The sequence below is a fragment of the Argopecten irradians genome, chromosome 1 (genome assembly GCF_041381155.1).
Source record: "Argopecten irradians isolate NY chromosome 1, Ai_NY, whole genome shotgun sequence".
NCBI lineage: Eukaryota > Metazoa > Mollusca > Bivalvia > Pectinida > Pectinidae > Argopecten > Argopecten irradians.
In genome coordinates this window covers 6,930,285-6,951,525 of record NC_091134.1, presented here as the reverse complement: position 1 = coordinate 6,951,525, position 21,241 = coordinate 6,930,285, and the positions used below count along the sequence as shown (strand labels likewise).

The window sequence follows — 21,241 nt, the reverse complement described above, 5'->3', positions numbered from 1 at the left end:
CACAAAGACAGTGGTAGTATGGATGTGCATATCTAAATAATAAACACATTATTGACATTTGATTTTCAGAATGTTTTTTATACTGAACATTACAACTTGTAAGATAAGCCAAAACAAAAACGAAAAAAACATCAATAGCATTTGACAATATGCACTGAATCAGATTTAAAGAATTTTCATGACTATCAAAATAGAATAAAGTTTTTGAAAAGCAAGTTTCATTCTCTTATGTTCAACAAAAAATAACGGTTGAGTCACTGTCAGTTTAAGACACTTAGATATTGATCAAACATGACCTTACTAAAATATTCAAAATTACTTAATTAATGAATTTCATTTATAAGTAAACGAATAAATAATTCTTATCAATATCATAATTACATCAGCAACAATTTACTAATTACATTAATCACAGTACTTTGAATCTAAAGTCAGACTTGCAGACGATGTAATGAACAAAATGATTTCCTTTTAGTGAGGCAACAAAACAGTTCCATTCAACTGGATGGTGTAACTGGATTTAAATGATTATCCACACTTCTTTTGTGGCGTTGAAAGTTTGAGTTTCATTTTCCCATTTAGGAATGACATAAACTGCTTCAGCTTAGCCTCCCTCGTGTTTACTGTCGTTTTTGTTATGAATTCGTGATGCTACAAACGTTTGATTGCCATGTGCTCATACACAATGTGAAGCGTTCCAATGACGTGAATTAGGCGGGGTGCATTCGATTGCACCCCATTAACAGTATAAGGTGCGTTCGACTAAGAATATCGGGTGCGTTATACAATATTACCATTTACCGGCAGATGAGCTAAATGCGTAATTTTTCACGTTTGCGCGTAATGGCGTAAAATTGGTGTCAAATGCGTAACAATTACGCAAAAAGCGTAAGGGTAAACAGGTCTGAAACATGTGCTGTACTCTGGTTTGGACAAGCCAGTTACGCGGTGTCATGTCAGCGAGCACGCTAAATATTCAGCTCCGGCCAAAACAATCCACTTGTAAACGTAAACGTGCAAATTTTTCATCAGTTTAAATATATCAACATAATCTGTATCTAATTTAGACGTAGACAATCTGAGATCGAGGGGTAGACAATCTGACAGTTCGATTGTGACCTAATTTTACGAACAGAATGTAAACATTTTCAGCAGCAGTTTCCTAAAAGCATTTGTTTATTTATAATTAAAAAACATATTTAGTTACGAAATATAACAAAGGACTAATACTTAACTAGATTTTCAGTGGTTTACTGCCAGTGCATAATTACGGACGTCGCTGTAGATTCTTAGGCCTCGATCAACGGTGCTGTTTTAGGGCTTTGACTACACGCATGGCTTCTGTTACACAATTAACATTAGGCCTACAGTACATGTTAGATTTCTAATTAAATGTACAAATAAATGCTCACGTTAATGGAGAATTCATCTTTCAGGTAAATCAGCAAAATGTGTGCTTTTCCTAGAAATTTTCTGCTTTACGTCACGTATGTCAGATATGTATCTGTGCTGAAACTGATTTTTAAATACCAATTTCAACCCGGATAGTTCGAACAAACGTTTTTTCTGAAGCTTATTTTTTGAGGAAATGGGCGTGTTTATAGAAATGAATCGACCAATGAAAACAAGTGCTGCATTCCCAGAATAAATTAACCACATTCGTGTGTATAGATACACAGGTAACTAGTTCATCCACATATCGACGAAGTAATGCAGCCGTGCCTTTCGAAGTAATCCAGCGTCGACAGTAAAGATTCTACAGATGATAGTACAGTTGAGACCTCTTTGATTTTAATGATTTTTATGATAAATATACCTCAACGATAAGTTTGGTACACTTGACGTCTGTAATGAGTGGAACAGAATAGTCGACGGCCATCCGGCGAGTCCTGTAACCTTGGGTGACAAAGGAAGAGGCCCGATATGAGCCAGCATTTCGTAGTGGTAAGTTAATGACGAGGTCAAACATATTGTCTGCCAGGTAGTCAGCAATGGTGCGCTGTTCTCCACCATTCTTCACTTCTCCGGTATCTTCATACGGCCAGTCTACAGGTGTTATCTATAAAGACAGAAAAATCAAGTTTGGATATGGCCAGATTCTTTTCTTATCATACTAAAATGTGTGTAAGACATAAATGCTCTGCATCCATGGTGAAATGGGACATGATCACGGAAATTTGATCCTCAAAAAATTGAAAAATGGATGAATTAAATATATACCTAAGTTTATAGCCTGCAAAATTTCAAAACCATGGAAATTCAATTTTTTCATTTTAGTCAAATTTGACCCACAAAAATATTCTGCTATATAATACTACATCAATGTTTTCATTCTGCAATTGATGAGTATGTACTATGCATATCAGATATGGTTGAATGTACCTGTAGTCCATGAGTGTTGTAAAAGTCAGCGGTACCCATACTGGCATACAAGTTGTAGCCCATCTTCAGTAAGCTCTTCACCGTAGGCAGAAGTTCAGTCTTGGACTGGTAGAGAAACAAAATGTAATCCATGTAGGATCTGAAAATGTTTCGTTATTTCAGGAAAATCGGAGAGTTCTTTCCCCTTAAACACCAAACTATGACATTTGAATATTACAAGTTGAAGGTAATAATCAGCGAAGAGCATGATTAGTTCTCAAACCATTTTATCACCTATAAAGACATTTATATCATTGCTTTAATTATTAAATATCACACTTATTGTATATATTGTGTGGTACAAGTGATTTCTAATGTTTTTTTTGGGTTTTTCCCCCCCATTTTCTCTATATTTCAAACAGCTCTAATTCATGAATTTATCAAAGGAGTTTATGAACAAATAAGACAAAATTAGTTAGCTACAATAGTGTAAAGTTTAGTTGTACCTGAATTGAAAGCCCAATTAGTAACATTAAGTGTAATTTTGAGTTTTACTTAGGGCATTAGTACCCAACATTGATCCACTTAAGTCATTACCTTGAAGCTTCCAATAGACAGGAGGATGTTTTTGCGTGGAATTTTGAATCCAGTAGATATCTGTGCTTTGAGATAAGCTTCATATCGGTTCTCACCAAAACAAGCCACCTCTCCGGTACTGGCCATTTCTACACCGAGGAGGACGTCTGCACCATGAAGTCTTGAGAAGGAGAACATTGGTACCTAGAGGAAATTAGTGAAGAATTCTTATACCTCAACAATCAGTCACTATCACTGGTAGCCCTATTCTGTTAATTTTCGTTCTCAAACTGTTATTAGGGACTTCCATTCAGGATGGAAATCCCTATTGTTATTGTTCTGTTTTTTCTTATTATTATTATTAGGGATTTCCATTCAGGATGGAAATCCCTATTGTTATTGTTCTGTTTTTTCTTCTTATTATTTTTCTTTTTTTCTTCTTATTTCCACAAATCTTCTTAGCAGGATATCTCACGAACGGAATAAGGTACGACGCTCAACTTTGGACACGTTATGAATGTACATAAGATCTTGAAATGTACGTTCGATTTTTTACAAAAATTTTCAAGGTCAAGGTCACAGACGTAAAAAACAATTTTTTGGAACGAAGTTTAAACGCTCATAACTTCATTACCGTACGCTGTACATTGTTCACATTTTGTTATTCGTCCATGTTTAGTTATTCATTTATAGATCTTGACATTGCGCATGCTTTTCCCATGCCATGTGCAGAGATGATGTCAAGGTCAAGAGTTATATGACAGATCATGCTCTCAGGAACATAATATGACCAATTTCAAGGTCATATGATCCAAAATGGCGGAGATATTGGACATCAAAAATCGAAATTTTAGTTTACATTTGTCCCTGCCCGAGACGTTTCAGCGCCTTCCCATACCGAAATAAAGCATGCTTTTATGATGCTTTTAGTGACATATTTTAGTACTTTTTCTAAAAAGTACAAAAAAAGCATGCTCTTTTAGTACTTTTTCCGGACACACCATCAGGGCAGAGTACTTTTTTTGAACTTTTTTTGTTCTCTGAAATTTTGCAGAGTACTTTTTTTGTACTTTTTTGGACTCTGAAATTTTGCAGAGTACTTTTTTGTACTTTTCTGGACTTAAACATTCTGCAGAGTACTTTTTTTGTACTTTTCTGGGACTTAATCATTTTGCTGAGTACTTCTTTTGTACTTTTCTGGGACTTAGTCATTTTGCAGAGTACTTTTTTGTACTTTTCTTGGACTTAAAATTATTCACAAGGTATGAGAAATGTTCAGAGTACTTTTTTTGTACTTTTTTTGGACTAAGAATTTTTCACAGGATGAATGAGAAATGTTCAGAGTACTTTTTGGTACTTTTTTTGGACTTAGAATTTTTCACAGAGTATGAAAAATGTTGTGTACTTTTTTGTACTTTTTTGGGACTTAGAATTTTTCATAAGGTATCACCATTTCAGTGTACTTTTATTTTGATTTTTTTTTCTACTCCAATTTTTTTAGGGGGAGTTTTTTTAACAAAATTAAATATTTAATTAAAAATTGTTTACAACTGAACATTAGAAAGAAATGTAATTCAACTACCGGTAATTAAGATGTTTATTTAAAGATGCTCCACCGCCGACAGAGCATAAATGATATTCATCATTTGAACAATAATTGGTGTTATATCGTGTATATATATGTCTAATTAACACAAAAAAATAATACAAAATAATTTATTTTGCCTTTGGTGCATGAACAATCAGTACTTTATTCCATATAGGATATAGTGCCACGGAATTTTTTCGGGATGCAATTAATTATTTTTTTTTATATTTTTCAACTTGAAGTAAAAATAAAACCTCAAATTTTTCAATGTCGGTAATGGTGTAAATTAAGTAACTTTTGTAACTGAAGAAAAATATTAAATCGTCTGCTGTTGTTTTTAAAAGTGAAAAATTCCATTTGTCAGCGGTGGAGCATCTTTAATAAGTGAATGTTGCAGATGATGTTTTGAATAATTTTACATTCTTAATGTTAAGTTTTTATTTTCATTTCTTTATCATAAATGTTTAAATTATTTCTAATCACTTAAGTGTTCACCTTAAAATATTATTGAAATGTGTTTATATAAGTGTTTACCTTAAAATATTATTGAAATGTGTTTCCAATTCCCTTTCTCTCTAAATGAGTTAAAATGTAGTAGTATACACTATGCCCATGTACATATATGTTACATAAAACCAATGCCTATGTGATCAGCATAAGATGCATTAAAATTAGAGTCTTAATTATCGACAGTCACGTGCACACTGACACACAAATCGCCTGTCTCTTACTAGTAGTGTCACACACAATAACGATTTACAACCAGGTAAACTAGCCAACACATGTACATTAGTCGTTCTGCACGGACCTAAAAAAACTCTCCCCTGGGTCAGACTCATGGTCCCATACGATAATAAATAGTTTGTGAAAGTATTTCCATCCTCATATAATGATTAAATGGTTTCAGTATAAAATCTCAACAAACTAACCAAAACAATCACATAAGGCCTCATTGTTTACGTAGGCCTGGATGTTTCTGGTCAGAAACATGGTCTTATACGATGATAAATAGCTTGTGACTATATAATCTTTCCAGCATCACAACGATGAAATTGATACTTTTAAAAGTTCCTCCAAACCATGCCAAAACAGGGGTTTTGTTTATCTTTTTTTTATATAAAAATCTCGATCTTTTCACGACATGCCGGAAATGGTTCTTATTACAAATACTCTGTTGTCGTGATTATAAGTTGGTTTACACTTCACGTCAAAAGGTGGATTTATTAATATAATAGTTAATATATTTTCTGTTTTGATATATTATCACAAAAACTCAACAAAAATTTAGGAGTTATGAGGTTTGGTTTAGACGATAAGATCGTACAACATTCTTTTGAATCACGTAAGAGGCCCACAGGTGTCTGTTTGTAATATAGCAACTAAATGTGGATTTATCAGCACACCAGTTCATTTGTTTGCGTTTTTTATTCCTTGTCCTAAGTTAATAATAAAACGTGAGGAATTGAGAGATTTTGTTTAGAAATATTATAGTACAGCATTCCTTTGTGAAAGACGTAAGCGACCCCACATGTGTTTGTCACGTGATTATTTGAGCGGGAAACACAGAATGTGAAACAGCTGGCTGGCGGCCATATTTGTTTACGTCTGTCAGCTGATTGCAGAATGTAAACAAACAAATATAACTGGCTGCTGGGCCAACATCGAAAGAAGGTAGGATGTTTGTACAGAGATACGAGGTTATTTATTTTTCCGTTTATTGTTACAATACCATCGATCTCCTCAAACTCTAGCTGGTGAACACAGTACCGATGGAGGATGGAGTTACGGTAAGTTCATTTCTCTTACTTGTTTACTTCGTTCTGAAAGCATTTGGATGCAATTAAAACACCCAGTTTATGAAATAAGTTAGACATCATTTTTTGTTTACATAGCTGTGCTTTCTTTTTGAATGGGCTTGGCAATTATTTCATTGCCGTTCAGTTGTAAATTTCAACATCATTTCCAATTTCAAATCACAAGAAAATTTACACGGCAGGGGGTTTCATTGCCGTTCAGTTGTAAATTTCAACATCATTTCCAATTTCAAATCACAAGAAAATTTACACGGCAGGGGGTTTACGTTCATTCTCCACTAAATGTACAAATTCCATTATTAAGTGTCCTCTATCAATATCGGGACTTAAAAACCATGTTTGTATATCATGTTTGTTTCACACGTAAAACATATTGATTGATCTTCGAAAACAATCAAGTATGGTTCCTCTGACCAATTAAGATTTTTCTCATCATCACATTAAATATGGCTCTCGTGACGAATTTCGACTGTCCTCTTAAGCTATAATGTATTTCATAAATCAACTGTGACTAAGGAAATGGGTAAATGTTACATTTTTTTCTATATCATAGATATTATCATACGCAATGAGAATAGACAAGTATTGGCACACAAAATGCTTAGATATTTTTTATATAACTCATTTTATCATTGTCACAAACTATGCTGGCAGATACGTTACAAACAAATAAAATCATGTACACAATTAATGTATTATTAAATGTCCACGTTTTTTTCGTGATAATGAACTTTAATATGTATACTAAGTTTTTACCTTCATGACAATGCAAGGACACATCCATTAACAATTAAATGTACAGGTGCGATCTAATCTTGAAAATATACATGTTACGCAACGACATCAACAGATACGTTACTACTATGTCAGACCATGCGAAATACGTCGGTCCGTCGGACAATGTCAGGTTAATTTGCCGTCGGTCCGGAACCGTACTGTAAAGTTCCGGACCGACTGTCCGGTTTTAGAATCTACCCGTGTCATGGTCCCGAACACGCTTGAAAGTTTATCATAGCTGCCGCCATGTTACGATATTTCGACGGGGCTATACCCGGCAAAGCTTTAAAGCGTAGGGCTTCAACACCGGAACGAGAAGCTAAAAAACAGGCTTCTAACAAGAAGTACGAGGAAAAACGACCTTCTCGTCTTGTTAGTAGTAAGTGGCAAGACGGAAGACCATGGCTTGACCTCGATTTCTCCACTAACTCGATGACATGCAAAATCTGCATCGAACATTATCGTATGCACAATACGAGTACATCAGCTAACCTGAGAGGTAATAACACTTTTGTAACAGGTTGTAAGAATGCTAAGATCTCGGCTGTTGTTGATCACGAAAATAGTTCAGGTCACAAAAAAGCGGCGGAGCTCCAAAATAGTAATAGTTTTAAGAATAAAGGGTATGGATGAAATGACTGTTTGAAATTTTGTTGTATTTTGTTGACAACATTGCCAAACACTACAGCTGGATTAATCTTATACACAGGAAGACTCTTATCACCTGGAAATAAAAATGTAATAGTATTGTAAGGCATGTAATGTATATCAGAGACAGACTCAATGTCCGGTAAACCGTTAAATTTTGTCAGACCGAAATGTCCTGTGAAATTTTTCCCGGTCTGGTAAACATTCAGAGTTCACCAGACCGAATGTCCTGTGAAAAAAAATCATATTTCGCATGGTCTGCTATGTACTTGATTACCTAAGATGCCACTTTCCCACAGAGATAAATTCACATCACAGTTTGAAAAGTATACAATACTAAGTGTTACAATGTTTGTGGTTTGGTCAACAAGTCACACGGTGTCATTTAAATGATGAGAGGGGTTAGTGTCGGTCAGTACGGTCAGTACGTTACCGACAGATACGTTATGGAAAAATACCCCATATCGACAGAAATTCTCACGCTTGTCATAAAACATTCGAAATTAGCTTAACCACGTGGCAAGTGTCTGAGAGTTTGTCAATAGTTTACAAGCGGGAAGATTCGTTGTGTTGCCAGTGTTGGGAAACTCGAAATAAGAAAAACCTTTACTTTCCTTTAGTATATACCTGTACATAGTAACATATATATACATTTCTGATAATAATCACGTGATTTCTAACACTAGTTAGCTGTATTGATTAAGCTATTAGGTATATAATTAATTGTTAAATGTATAAATCACATATCAAAATAATAACGTATCTGGTATAAAAGATCACGTATCTGTTTGATGAAAGATGTACCGTTAACTCTAATATTTAGTGTAAAACCAATAAAAATACTGTTACATCGACTAATTCAAATACATTTTATAGCCAGATATTGTTAGAATGTTTGCTATACTAATGATACGGTAATGTGATATATAAACATGAAATAACGTATCTGTTTATTTGGTAACGTACCTGTCATATTTGGTAACGGATCTGTACTTTTGTACGTAAACCTAATTTGAGTGAACTTGGTTTCATTTATAGCAATTTGTTTCAGACTAGATATGGTCAGAAAATGTAAGTTTAGGGTTGTTTGTGGCACTCAAGTATGATGGAGACTGATACGTTTCTCAGGTGAAGGAAGGCAAGGACAATGAGAATGAATTATTCCTTTTCCTCATGTCACAAAACATCAACAAAGGACAAGTGAGGTTTCGTTGGCCAATAATATCAGACGAACTGTTTATCCTGAGTTATCACATCTACCTGTCAGCCGTGCGGGTCGTTTTTTCCCAATTAAATGACAAGAACGCTGAAACCATCCGCAGTCAATGGGAATCGGTGTAGACAGATATGTTACCAATATGGTACAAACATAATCATCCCTTCATCGACGCCACTTTCAATAGTTTTGATCTATCGTTTGATAATTTCGATGTTGTAGTTTTGACTACAAGTTTTGAAGCAGATTCGTGTTATTGAATTCGTTTATTTTCTAATACTTCATAAAGACCTATACCAAGAGAACAGATACGTTATCGCTGCTAATTTAGGCAAAAATCATCTAAAGTATTGCAGAGAAGTGAAACTGCTGATAAGTACGTTTTCTTTGATGCATTTTGACGAATTTATGAAATAGAAAAACATAATAATCCTGTCAGATTTCTACAGTCATATATTAAGTATGTTGTAACATATACGTTACTGTTTAAAGCAGGATTTTAATGTCCTATACAGTAATTTGTGATTTATACGAATACAAAATTACTGACATGTACTGATGCAGATAAAGGTACAGTTTGATAATAAGGAACAAGAGATCCCAGAGGGATCTTGGCGCCCACCAAAGAAAGATCTATGTCTGACAATGGAAAGAGGGGTCTTTTCCCTGCTTTTCAAACTTTTTCAAACACATGACATATAAAATTTGAGACAGATCGCTATAGTACTTTCTAAGAAATACTGGTAACAAACTTCAACAATGAAATCTAAGATGGCGGCCAGTTGGCCATCTTGTTTAACGATCAGTCCCGAAAGGCATTATGCATCAGTCCTAAAAGGTACTATGCACAACTAGGGTACAAGGGGAACCTACACATAAAATTTGAGAAAGATCCCTTCAGTACTTTCTGAGAAATAGCCGTAACAAACTTTAACAATCAAAATCCAATATGGCCGTCGGTCGGCCATCTTGTTTACCGATCGGTCCCAATTAACAATATGAACAACTAGGGTCCTTGGGGAACCTTCATATGAAATTTGTAAACGATACCTTCAGTACTTTTTGAGAAATAGCGGTAACAAACTTTAACTATCAAAATCCAAGCCATCTTGTTGACCGATCGGTTCCAAAATGCAATATGCACAACTAGGGCCCTAGGGAAACCTATATATGAAATTTGAGAAAGATCCCTTCAGTCCTTTTTGAGTAATAGCGGTAACAAACTTTAACTATCAAAATCCAAGATGGCCACCTGTCAGCCATCTTGTTCACCGATCGGTCCCAAAATGTAATATGCACAACTAGGGTCCTAGGGGAACCTGTATATGAAATTTGAGAAAGATCCCTTCAGCACTTTTTCAGAAATAGCAGTAACAAACTTTAACTATCAAAATCCAAGATGGCCACCTGTCGGCCATCTTGTTCACCGATCGGTCCCAAAATGCAATATGCACAACAAGGGTCCTAGGGGAACCTACATATGAAATTTGAGAAAGATCCCTTCAGTACTTTCTGAGAAAAAGCGGTAACAAACTTTAACTATCAAAATCCAAGATGGCTGCCTGTCGGCCATCTTGTTGACCGATCGGTCCCAAAATGCAATATGCACAACTAGGGCCCTAGGGGAACCTATATATGAAATTTGAGAAAGATCCCTGCAGTACTTTTTGAGAAATAGCGGTAACAAACTTTAACTATCAAAATCCAAGATGGCTGCCTGTCGGCCATCTTGTTGACCGATCAGTCCCAAAATGCAATATGCACAACTAGAGTCCTAGGGAAACCTGTACATAAAATTTGAGAAAGATCCCTTCAGCACTTTTTGAGAAATAGCGGTAACAAACTTTAACTATCAAAATCCAAGATGGCCGCCTGTAGGCCATCTTGTTGACCGATCGGTCCCAAAATGCAATATGCACAACTAGAGTCCTAGGGGAACCTACATATGAAATTTGAGAAAGATCCCTTCAGCACTTTCTGAGAATTAGCGGTAACAAGAATTGTTAACAGACGGACGGACGGAAGGACGGACGGACGGACGGACGGACGGACGACGGACCACGGACGAAAGGCGATTTGAATAGCCCACCATCTGATGATGGTGGGCTAAAAATATAGAAACAAAATACTTTGGTACTATTTTTATATGAAACTATTCGAACACACTTTTGAATCATACAAACCAATATTCACAAATGAACTTTTCATAACTGCAATTGATAAAGACAAGTTGCTTTTGAGACGGACAAATGGCTTTGAATGGAAAGAAAAGTCCAAAACCAAAGCAAAAATTCAGTTAAAGTGTATATTTTGTGGCATTTCTAATGACAAACCTCAATTTAGTTCATTTTAACAATATTTTGGCATTTCTAATGACAAACCTCAATTTAGTTCATTTTAACAAAGTCACGTATCTGTGTTTTACCAAATTATGATGGTTGACTGTAACAATTATAACTTTTCTTTGAGTAAAAATAGGAGCCAGCCCTTTTGGATTTAAAAAGTAAAGATATTTGCCAAACAAATGACAATACATAAGAACTTTGTTTTCAATTTTCAAATTTTATGTTTTCATTTCTGAAAATATGCAAATTAGTGGAGAATGAACGTTTAAATGTTATAAATCAATTCAACATCCAACAAATTGTATCTGGACAAACAGTATTGCCAACCTCTGATGAAGTCAAATCGGGTGATCACCCTTGAAAAAACGGGTGAAAGGGTCAAAACAAGGGTCATGTGCGAAACCACATTTTGTGGGTTTTTTTAACACTTTTTAAAAGCCTTAAATATGCGTATATTTTTATTATTTTCAAATTACAATTCAATAATTTTTATGATATATTTATGTTATAATATATTTAAATCTGATAATTGATAAAAATATTTTATTAAAAAATCTTTAAAATAATGTTTAATAAAATCCGGATTTTTTGTTGTCCGGTTTCATTATTATCTTTGACTAAACAAAATGGCGGCCATTATGATTGGCTTGCCTGCCGACAGAAACAGGATACCGTTCATGTTGACTGTTTTATTCATGTGAGTAAATCTTTGTCTGAGATCACAAGTGTTTGTGCTTTTGAAGAATTTTGAAGAGATAATTTCTGATTTTGAACAGTATTAATTGGCCATGTCTGATTTTGCTAGCTGGGTCTGGCTAAAAATGATCATTAACATCGTGAAGCATGACTGAATAGATTAATTGCTACAATTTCACACCTTTTTCAAAGTTTGTGTAAACACAAACATAGCTACCTGCATTATACAAGGGCCTGATATGAGTCTTAAGTCCTGAGATGTAATTAAAATTGCGCTAATGGCTTTATCTGACGAATTTTTTGTAAGCTTTTTGACACTTTGGTCCAAGTGCTGAAAATCGGGTTATTTGATGACCCGCCGGGTCAATCGGGTTATACATTCTAAAATGTCTTAAAAACGGGTCAACCCGGGGAAATCGGGTGATTTGGCAATACTGGACAAAAGTTTTATTAAAAAATTATGGAACTTTCCATATCATTTTCACTTTATTATCCCACACAATTTTGTTTTGTGGTACATAATTTATTTTATAGGTTTTTTTTAAACTTTACTTTATTCATCGTGATTAATTTGATTAGGAAATAATATTTGTTTTCTTGAAAACATGGGTAATGAAATAACATTATTAACTTAAATATGTGAGTGTGATTTGGATGCTCATATTCAATTATATCGTTGTTTTCACAACATTTTTTTGACAAGCAGGTATGATGTTTCAATGATGTAATCCTATCATATTTACATTTTGCTGTCCATCAGTCAATTAAGTCCTGCAATTAAATATAAATGTGTATACACTTTCATACATGTGTTTCCATACAATCAGGTCATGTATATATAACCTCATATTTTTCCTTTCAGGCAAATTGCAGATCAGTGTGTGATAATGATCGAGGGCAGACTGGTTAAAGACATAACATTAATATGCCTAATTAAAACAGGTAAATATTAATAAAAGGATGGTGGTAACATGTGAATATTTAAATATTTTAAGGTGACTGATATACACAATGTATGAACATTATAAAAAGAGTTATTTTACCATCTAAACATAACCTTTGCATTCCTTTTTTGTTAAGTAATATTTCATTGAGACTTACAATTTAGTGAATTAACACTCTGAGAAAAATGTCATTTATCAGAATGGCAGTAGGGTCACTGGGGTGTTGATCAGGGGTCAGGGAGTGGTCACACCTCTTTTGTTTACATAATTATCAAGCGACTGCCTGGTATTTTGGTAGTTTAATAAAACTGTACTGGGGACAAACAGGGCTGGGTTATAGATCGAGGCATGGCGTCAGGTAAAAAGGGCACGTCGCTGCGCCAATGCGAACATAAAAACACTAAAATGATTTAGTTCTATAAATTTATTTTTGATTAAATAATCTAGCCATGTGTGAACTTTTTATGAGTATACTATTGTACCATATGCATTCACACTGTATCCATATTGCACATCCTATTTTTTTCTTTTCAGAATACAGTAATTATGAAGAAGAAACAGTCAACAAAAACAAATGTATAGCTGATGACTGAAAATGAATGCACCTCATCAAAGAGACTGAAAATCCACAGCTGTCATCAGGCCACTTTTGCAGGTAAATATTTCAATCTATCCTGGTTGCAGATTGCTATTACTAGCAATTATGTAAAAATATGGATGCCATTTTAGACACTAAAACTCAGTAATCCTGTGTGGAGTGTATCTGGCTTCATTGTACGTTCATATAGGCGGTGCTTCGAAAAATAAATGGAGGAATTTACGTTGTTACATACATACACATGGCATGGTATAAAATTAAAGCAAAGATTTATTTGAGCCAAACAAAAAATAAGACATTTTATATATCCATCAAACATTATTGTTCCAGCACAAGTCTTTGTCTTTTTTTCAGGCTTTCACTGCCAGGAAAATGGAATGAATAACAGCATGTAATGGACTTGCACTGGACAGTGATCAAGGGGAAAAGATTTGGACAGGATTTCATTGCATTGACATATTGAAATTTATATTGTAGACAACATTGTGACAAAACCTGATGCCAATGTTCAACAATTTACACATGTTTTATCTCTGAATGCACTGCTGTGTTGTAAATATTGAACAGAGTGTGGCCCTTCCCATACCGAAATAAAGCATGCTTTTATGATGCTTTTAGTGACATATTTTAGTACTTTTTCTAAAAAGTACAAAAAAAGCATGCTCTTTTAGTACTTTTTCCGGACACACCATCAGGGCAGAGTACTTTTTTTGTACTTTTTTTGGACTCTGAAATTTTGCAGAGTACTTTTTTTGTACTTTTTTTGGACTCTGAAATTTTGCAGAGTACTTTTTTTGTGCTTTTCTAGACTTAAACATTCTGCAGAGTACTTTTTTTGTACTTTTCTGGGACTTAGTCATTTTGCAGAGTACTTTTTTTGTACTTTTCTTGGACTTAGAATTTTTCACAGGATGAATGGGAAATGTTCAGAGCACTTTTTTTGTACTTTTTTTGGACTTAGAATTTTTCACAGAGTATGAAAAATGTTGTGTACTTTTTTGTACTTTTTTGGGACTTAGATTTTTTCATAAGGCATCACCATTTCAGTGTACTTTTATTTTGATTTTTTTTCTACTCCAATTTTTTTAGGGGGAGTTTTTTTAACAAAATCATATATTTAATTAAAAATTGTTTACAACTGAACATTAGAAAGAAATATAATTCAACTACCGGTAATTAAGATGTTTATTTAATAAGTGAATGTTGCAGATGATGTTTTGAATAATTTTACATTCTTAATGCTAAGTTTTTATTTTCATTTCTTTACCATAAATGTTTAAATTATTTCTAATCACTTAAGTGTTCACTTTAAAATATTGTTGAAATGTGTTTATATAAGTGTTCACTTAAAATATTATTGAAATGTGTTTCCAATTCCCTTTCTCTCTAAATGAGTTAAAATGTAGTAGTATACACTAGGCCCATGGCCCATGTACATATATGTTACATAAAACCAATGCCTATGTGATCAGCATAAGATGCATTAAAATTAGAGTCTTAATTATCGACAGTCACATGCACACTGACACACAAATCGCCTGTCTCTGACCAGTGGTTTCACACACAATAACGATTTACAACCAGGTAAACAAGCCAACACATGTACATTAGTCGTTCTGCACGGACCTAACAAAACTCTCCCCTCCCCTGGGTCAGACTCATGGTCCCATACGATAATAAATAGTTTGTGAAAGTATTTCCATCCTCATATAATGATTAAATGGTTTCAGTATAAAATCTCAACAAACTAACCAAAACAAATAGACATGCTGGGGATACTCTGTTGCACACACTGTTGACGTAAATATGCTATCGGTCTGATTTATATGTAAAAGGAAATACAAGCTATCATAGATGAATTTGTCAATGGAATTTTATCAACCCATTTGTTTACACCGACTCGGACATCATAGTAGGCTAAGCAACAAAACACTCACGGCTCATGTTTACGTAGGCCTGGATGTTTCTGGTCAGACACATGGTCTTATACGATGATAAATAGCTTGTGACTATATAATCTTTCCAGCATCACAACGATGAATAAAAATCTCGATCTTTTCACGACATGACGGAAATGGTTCTTATTACAAATACTCTGTTGTCGTGATTATAAATTGGTTTACACCTCGCGTCAAAAGGTGGATTTATTAATATAATAGTTCGTATATTTTCTGTTTTGATATATTATCACAAACTCTCTACAAAAATTTAGGAATTAAGAGGTTTGGTTTAGACGATAGGATCATACAACATTCTTTTGAATCACGTAAGAGGCCTACAGGTGTCTGTTTGTAATACAGCAACTAAATGTGGATTTATCAGCACATCAGTTCATTTGTTTGCGTTTTTTATTCCTTGTCCTAAGTTAATAATAAAACGTGAGGAATTGAGAGATTTTGTTTAGAAATATTATAGTACAGCATTCCTTTGTGAAAGACGTAAGCGACCCCACATGTGTTTGTCACGTGATTATTTGAGCGGGAAACACAGAATGTGAAACAGCTGGATGGCGGCCATATTTGTTTACGTCTGTCAGCTGATTGCAGAATGTAAACAAACAAATATAACTGGCTGCTGGGCCAACATCGAAAGAAGGTAGGATGTTTGCACAGAGACACAAGGTTATTTATTTTTTGTTTATTGTTACAATACCATCGATCTCCTTAAACTCTAGCTGGTGAACACAGTACCGATGGAGGATGGAGTTACGGTAAGTTCATTTCTCTTACTTGTTTACTTCGTTCTGAAAGCATTTGGATGCAATTAAAATACCCAGTTTATGAAATAAGTTAGACATCATTTTTTGTTTACATAGCTGTGCTTTCTTTTTGAATGGGCTTGGCAATTATTTCATTGCCGTTCAGTTGTAAATTTCAACATCATTTCCAATTTCAAATCACAAGAAAATTTACACGGCAGGGGGGTTTAAATGTTATAAATCAATTCAACATCCAACAAATTGTATCTGGACACAAGTTTTATTAAAAAACTATGGAACTTTCCATATCATTTTCACTTCATTATCGCCCACAATTTCGTTTTGTGGTACATAATTTATTTTATGTTTTTTTTTTTTAAACTTTACTTTAATTATCGTGATTAATTAGATTGGGAAATAATATTTGTTTTCTTGAAAACATGGGTAATGAAATAACATTATTATAACTTAAATATGTGAGTGTGATTTGGATGCTCATATTCAATTATATCGTTGTTTTCACGACATTTTTTTGACAAGAAGGTATGATGTTTCAATGATGTAATCCTATCATATTTTACATTTTGCTGTCCATCAGTCAATTAAGTCCTGCAATTAAATATAAATGTGTATACACATTCATACATGTGTTTCCATACAATCAGGTCATGTATATATAACCTCATATTTATCCTTTCAGGCAAATTGCAGATCAGTGTGTGATAATGATCGAGGGCAGACTGGTTAAAGACATAACATTAATATGCCTAATTTAAACAGGTAAATATTAATAAAAGGATGGTGGTAACTGTGAATATTTAAATATTTTAAGATGACTGATATACACAATGTATGAACATTATAAAAAGAGTTATTTTACCATCTAAACATAACCTTTGCATTCCTGTTTTGTTAAGTAATATTTCATTGAGACTTACAATTTAAGTGAATTAACACTCTGAAAAAAATGTCATTTATCAGAATGGCAGTAGGGTCACTGGGGTGTTGATCAGGGGTCAGGGAGTGGTCACACCTCTTTTGTTTACATAATTATCAAGCGACTGCCTGGTATTTTGGTAGTTTAGTAAAACTGTACTGGGGACAAACAGGGCTGGGTTATAGATCGAGGCATGGCGTCAGGTAAAAAGGGCACGGCGCTGCGCCAATGCGAACATAAAAACACTAAAATAATTTAGTTCTATAAATTTATTTTTGATTAATTAATCTAGCCATGTGTGAACTTTTTATGAGTATACTATTGTACCATATGCATTCACACTGTATCCATATTGCACATCCTATTTTTTTTCTTTCTTTTCAGAATACAGTAATTATGAAGAAGAAACAGTCAACAAAAACAAATGAATAGCTGATGACTGAAAATGAATGCACCTCATCAAAGAGACTGAAAATCCACAGCTGTCATCAAGCCACTTTTGCAGGTAAATATTTCAATCTATCCTGGTTTCAGATTGCTATTACTAGCAATTATGTAAAAATATGGATGCCATTTTAGACACTAAAACTCAGTAATCCTGTGTGGGGTGTATCTGGCTTCATTGTACGTTCATATAGGCGGGTGCTTCGAAAAATAAATGGAGGAATTTACGTTGTTACATACATACACATGGTATGGTATAAAATTAAAGCAAAGATTTATTTGAGCCAAACAAAAAAATAAGACATTTTAATATATCCATAAACATTATTGTTCCAGCACAAGTCTTTGTCTTTTTTCAGGCTTTCACTGCCAGGAAAATGGAATGAAAAACAGCATGTAATGGACTTGCACTGGACAGTGATCAAGGGGAAAAGATTTGGACAGGATTTCATTGCATTGACATATTGAAATTTATATTGTAGACAACATTGTGACAAAACTTGATGCCAATGTTCAACAATTTACACATGTTTTATCTCTGAATACAATGCTGTGTTGTAAATATTGAACAGAGTGTGGCCCTTAATTTATTTGTTTCTTCTGTGCATTACCATGTCCAGGTACTATCTTTAAACTTGATGTGTGGGTCCATCTTGGTTGGATTGTGTGTCACATAAAAAAACACTGCACTAACTAAGACAAGTCTATTTGAACAAAAAAAACAACCTTGAATTGCATCTTCATTTAAGAAAAACATTGCTAAACTTTTTCTGTGTTATAACAGATACTAATAGGTCCATCTAGGTGAGCTGAGGCACCTCTAACCATCAATAAATAAGATTTCTATCATAGTATTTGAAATTAGTGATAGATTACACCTGGGTTTTCATATTGTATTCTTAATTATTTTGGTACTTTTCCACCAACATCAGTAGTAAATTTTTCATACAGTTTATAATTTGTTTTGAGCTTGTTAAAAAGTACTAAAAAAGTACTGTACTTTTTTTGTACTGTTTTAGTACTTTTTGGTCTACATAGAAAAGTACTAAAAAAAGTACTGTACTTTTTTTGTACTTTTTCTAGACAAAAGAAAAGGTCAAAAAAAGTACACAGTGTGCTTTTTTTGTACTTTTTGTACTATTTTAGTACTTTTTGGCCTACCTTCAAAAGTACTATTAAAGTACTGTACTTTTATAGTACTTTTTCTGGATGAAAAAAAGTACAACAAGAGGCCCAGAGGGCCTGTATCGCTCACCTGGTTTGTAATGCCTAGTAAGGTTCATTGTTTCTTTTCTGAAGGAATTTGAATATTTACCTCTAATTCCCCTATTGGGCCCCACTCTTTCTGCTCATGGGGGTCAGAGCCAAAAATTATAGGAATTCTGTTAACCCCAAGGATATTTCTGGGCCAAATTTGGTTAAACTCCAAGCAGAACTCTAAGACTAGTAGCGATTTATAGGATTTACCTAAATTTCCCTATTGGGCCCCGCCCCTCCTGCCCCCAGGGGGTCAGAGCCAAAATTTATACAAGTTCTATTCTCCTTCCCCCAAGGATGTTTCTGGCCAAATTTGGTTTCAATCCATGCAGAACTCTAGGACAAGTAGCGATTTATAGGATTTACCTCTATTTCCCCTATTGGGCCCACCCTTCCTGCCCCCGGGGGTCAGAGCCAAAATTTATATAAGTTCTGTTCCTATTCCCCTAAGAATGTTTCTGGCCAAATTTGGTTACAATCCATGCAGAACTCTAGGACAAGTAGCGATTTATAGGATTTACCTCTATTTCCCCTATTGGGCCCCGCCCCTCCTGTCCCCAGGGGGTCAGAGCCAAAATTTATACAAGTTCTGTTCTCCTTCCCCCAAGGATGTTTCTGGCCAAATTTGGTTACAATCCATGCAGAACTCTAGGACAAGTAGCGATTTAAAGGATTTACCTCAATTTCCCCTATTGGGCCCCGCCCCTCCTGTCCCCAGGGGGTCAGAGCCAAAATTTATACAAGTTCTATTCCCCTTCCCCCAAGGATGTTTCTGGCCAAATTTGGTTACAATCCATGCAGAACTCTAGGACAAGTAGCGATTTATAGGATTTACCTTAATTTCCCCTATTGGGCCCCGCCCCTCCTGTCCTCGGGGGGGTCAGAGCAAATATTTAAACAAGTTCTGATCCCCTTCCCCAAAGGATGTTTCTGGCCAAATTTGGTTACAATCCATGCAGAACTCTAGGACAAGTAGCAATTTATAGGATTTACCTAAATTTCCCTTATTGGGCCCCGCCCCTCCTGTCCCCGGGGGGTCAGAGCCAAAATTTATACAAGTTCTATTCCCCTTCCCCCAAGGATGTTTCTGGCCAAATTTGTTTTCAATCCATGCAGAACTCTAGGACAAGTAGCGATTTATAGGATTTACCTCAATTTCCCCTATTGGGCCCCGCCCCTCCTGTCCCCGGGGGGTCAGAGCAAAAATTTATACAAGTTCTGTTCCCCTCCCCCCAAGGATGTTTCTGGCCAAATTTGGTTAAAATCCATGCATAACTCTATGACTAGTAGCGATTTAAAGAAAATGTTGACGGACAGACGGACGACGGACGGACGGACGGACGGACGGACGACGGACGACGGACGACGGACGACGGACGCCGCGCCATGACATAAGCTCACCGGCCCTTTGGGCCAGGTGAGCTAAAAAAAGTACACATGCCACGGTCATGTGTGCTTTTTTTGTACTTTTTCCCCCCCCCCCCACAGAGTACTTTTTTTGTACTGTTTCTGTATGGTGTAAAACAATAGAGTGTACTAAAAGCATGCTTTTATGAGCCTGTTTTAGTACTTTTTGTACTTTTTTTGACTCATTTTGGAACCGGGAGGTAAGTTCGGTTCCAAATTGAGTAAAAAAAAGCATGCTTTTTTTTGACCTTTTTTTAGTGTACTTTTTTTGTACTTTATTTCGGTATGGGTTAATTTATTTGTTTCTTCTGTGCATTACCGTGTCCAGGTACTATCTTTAAACTTGATGTGTGGGTCCATCTTGGCTGGATTGTGTGTCACATAAAAAACACTGCACTAACTAAGACAAGTCTATTTGAACAAAAAAACCAACCTTGAATTCCATCTTCATTTAAGAAAAACATTGCTAAACTTTTTCTGTGTTGTAAGAGATACTAATAGGTCCATCTAGGTGAGCTGAGGCACCTCTAACCATCAATAAATAAGATTTCTATCATAGTATTTGAAATTAGTGAAAGAGTACACCTGGGTTTTCATATTGTATTCTTAATTATTTTGGTACTTTTCCACCAACATCACTAGTAAATTTTTCATACAGTTTATAATTTGTTTTGAGCTTGTTAAAAAGTACTAAAAAAGTACTGTACTTTTTTTGTACTGTTTTAGTACTTTTTGGTCTACATAGAAAAGTACTGAAAAAAGTACTGTACTTTTTTTGTACTTTTTCTAGACAAAAGAAAAGGTCAAAAAAAGTACACTGTGTGCTTTTTTTGTACTTTTTTACCGCCACAAAATATTTTTTTTGTACTTTTTGTACTGTTTTAGTACTTTTTGGCCTACCTATAAAAGTACTATAAAAGTACTGTACTTCTTTA

At 34.8% G+C, this 21,241-nt stretch overlaps 1 protein-coding gene and 2 long non-coding RNA genes across 10 annotated transcripts in view; 2 read left to right on the top strand and 1 right to left on the bottom strand.

Moving 5' to 3' along the window:
* LOC138316324 (multifunctional protein CAD-like) overlaps positions 1-21,241 on the bottom strand; it is a 249,472-nt gene that overhangs the window by 110,454 nt on the left and 117,777 nt on the right. For all 7 annotated transcript variants that reach the window (XM_069257995.1, XM_069258013.1, XM_069258003.1 and 4 more), the window contains 3 exons: positions 2,959-3,141; positions 2,383-2,487; positions 1,817-2,059 (listed from right to left, as the gene is read on the bottom strand). In XM_069257995.1, the coding sequence (XP_069114096.1) occupies positions 1,817-2,059; positions 2,383-2,487; positions 2,959-3,141 (531 nt within the window). The remainder of the gene's footprint in view (positions 1-1,816; positions 2,060-2,382; positions 2,488-2,958; positions 3,142-21,241) is intronic.
* Positions 5,888-15,202, top strand: LOC138316377 (uncharacterized). The gene is made up of 4 exons (XR_011207648.1): positions 5,888-6,312; positions 12,884-12,963; positions 13,500-13,620; positions 13,918-15,202. It is a non-coding gene; the product is annotated as an uncharacterized lncRNA (long non-coding RNA).
* Positions 16,059-18,211, top strand: LOC138316362 (uncharacterized). 2 transcript variants are annotated; one of them, XR_011207644.1, is made up of 4 exons: positions 16,059-16,158; positions 16,962-17,041; positions 17,583-17,703; positions 18,002-18,211. It is a non-coding gene; the product is annotated as an uncharacterized lncRNA (long non-coding RNA). The 2 variants fall into 2 exon arrangements; XR_011207643.1 differs by having other exon boundaries at positions 16,118-16,273.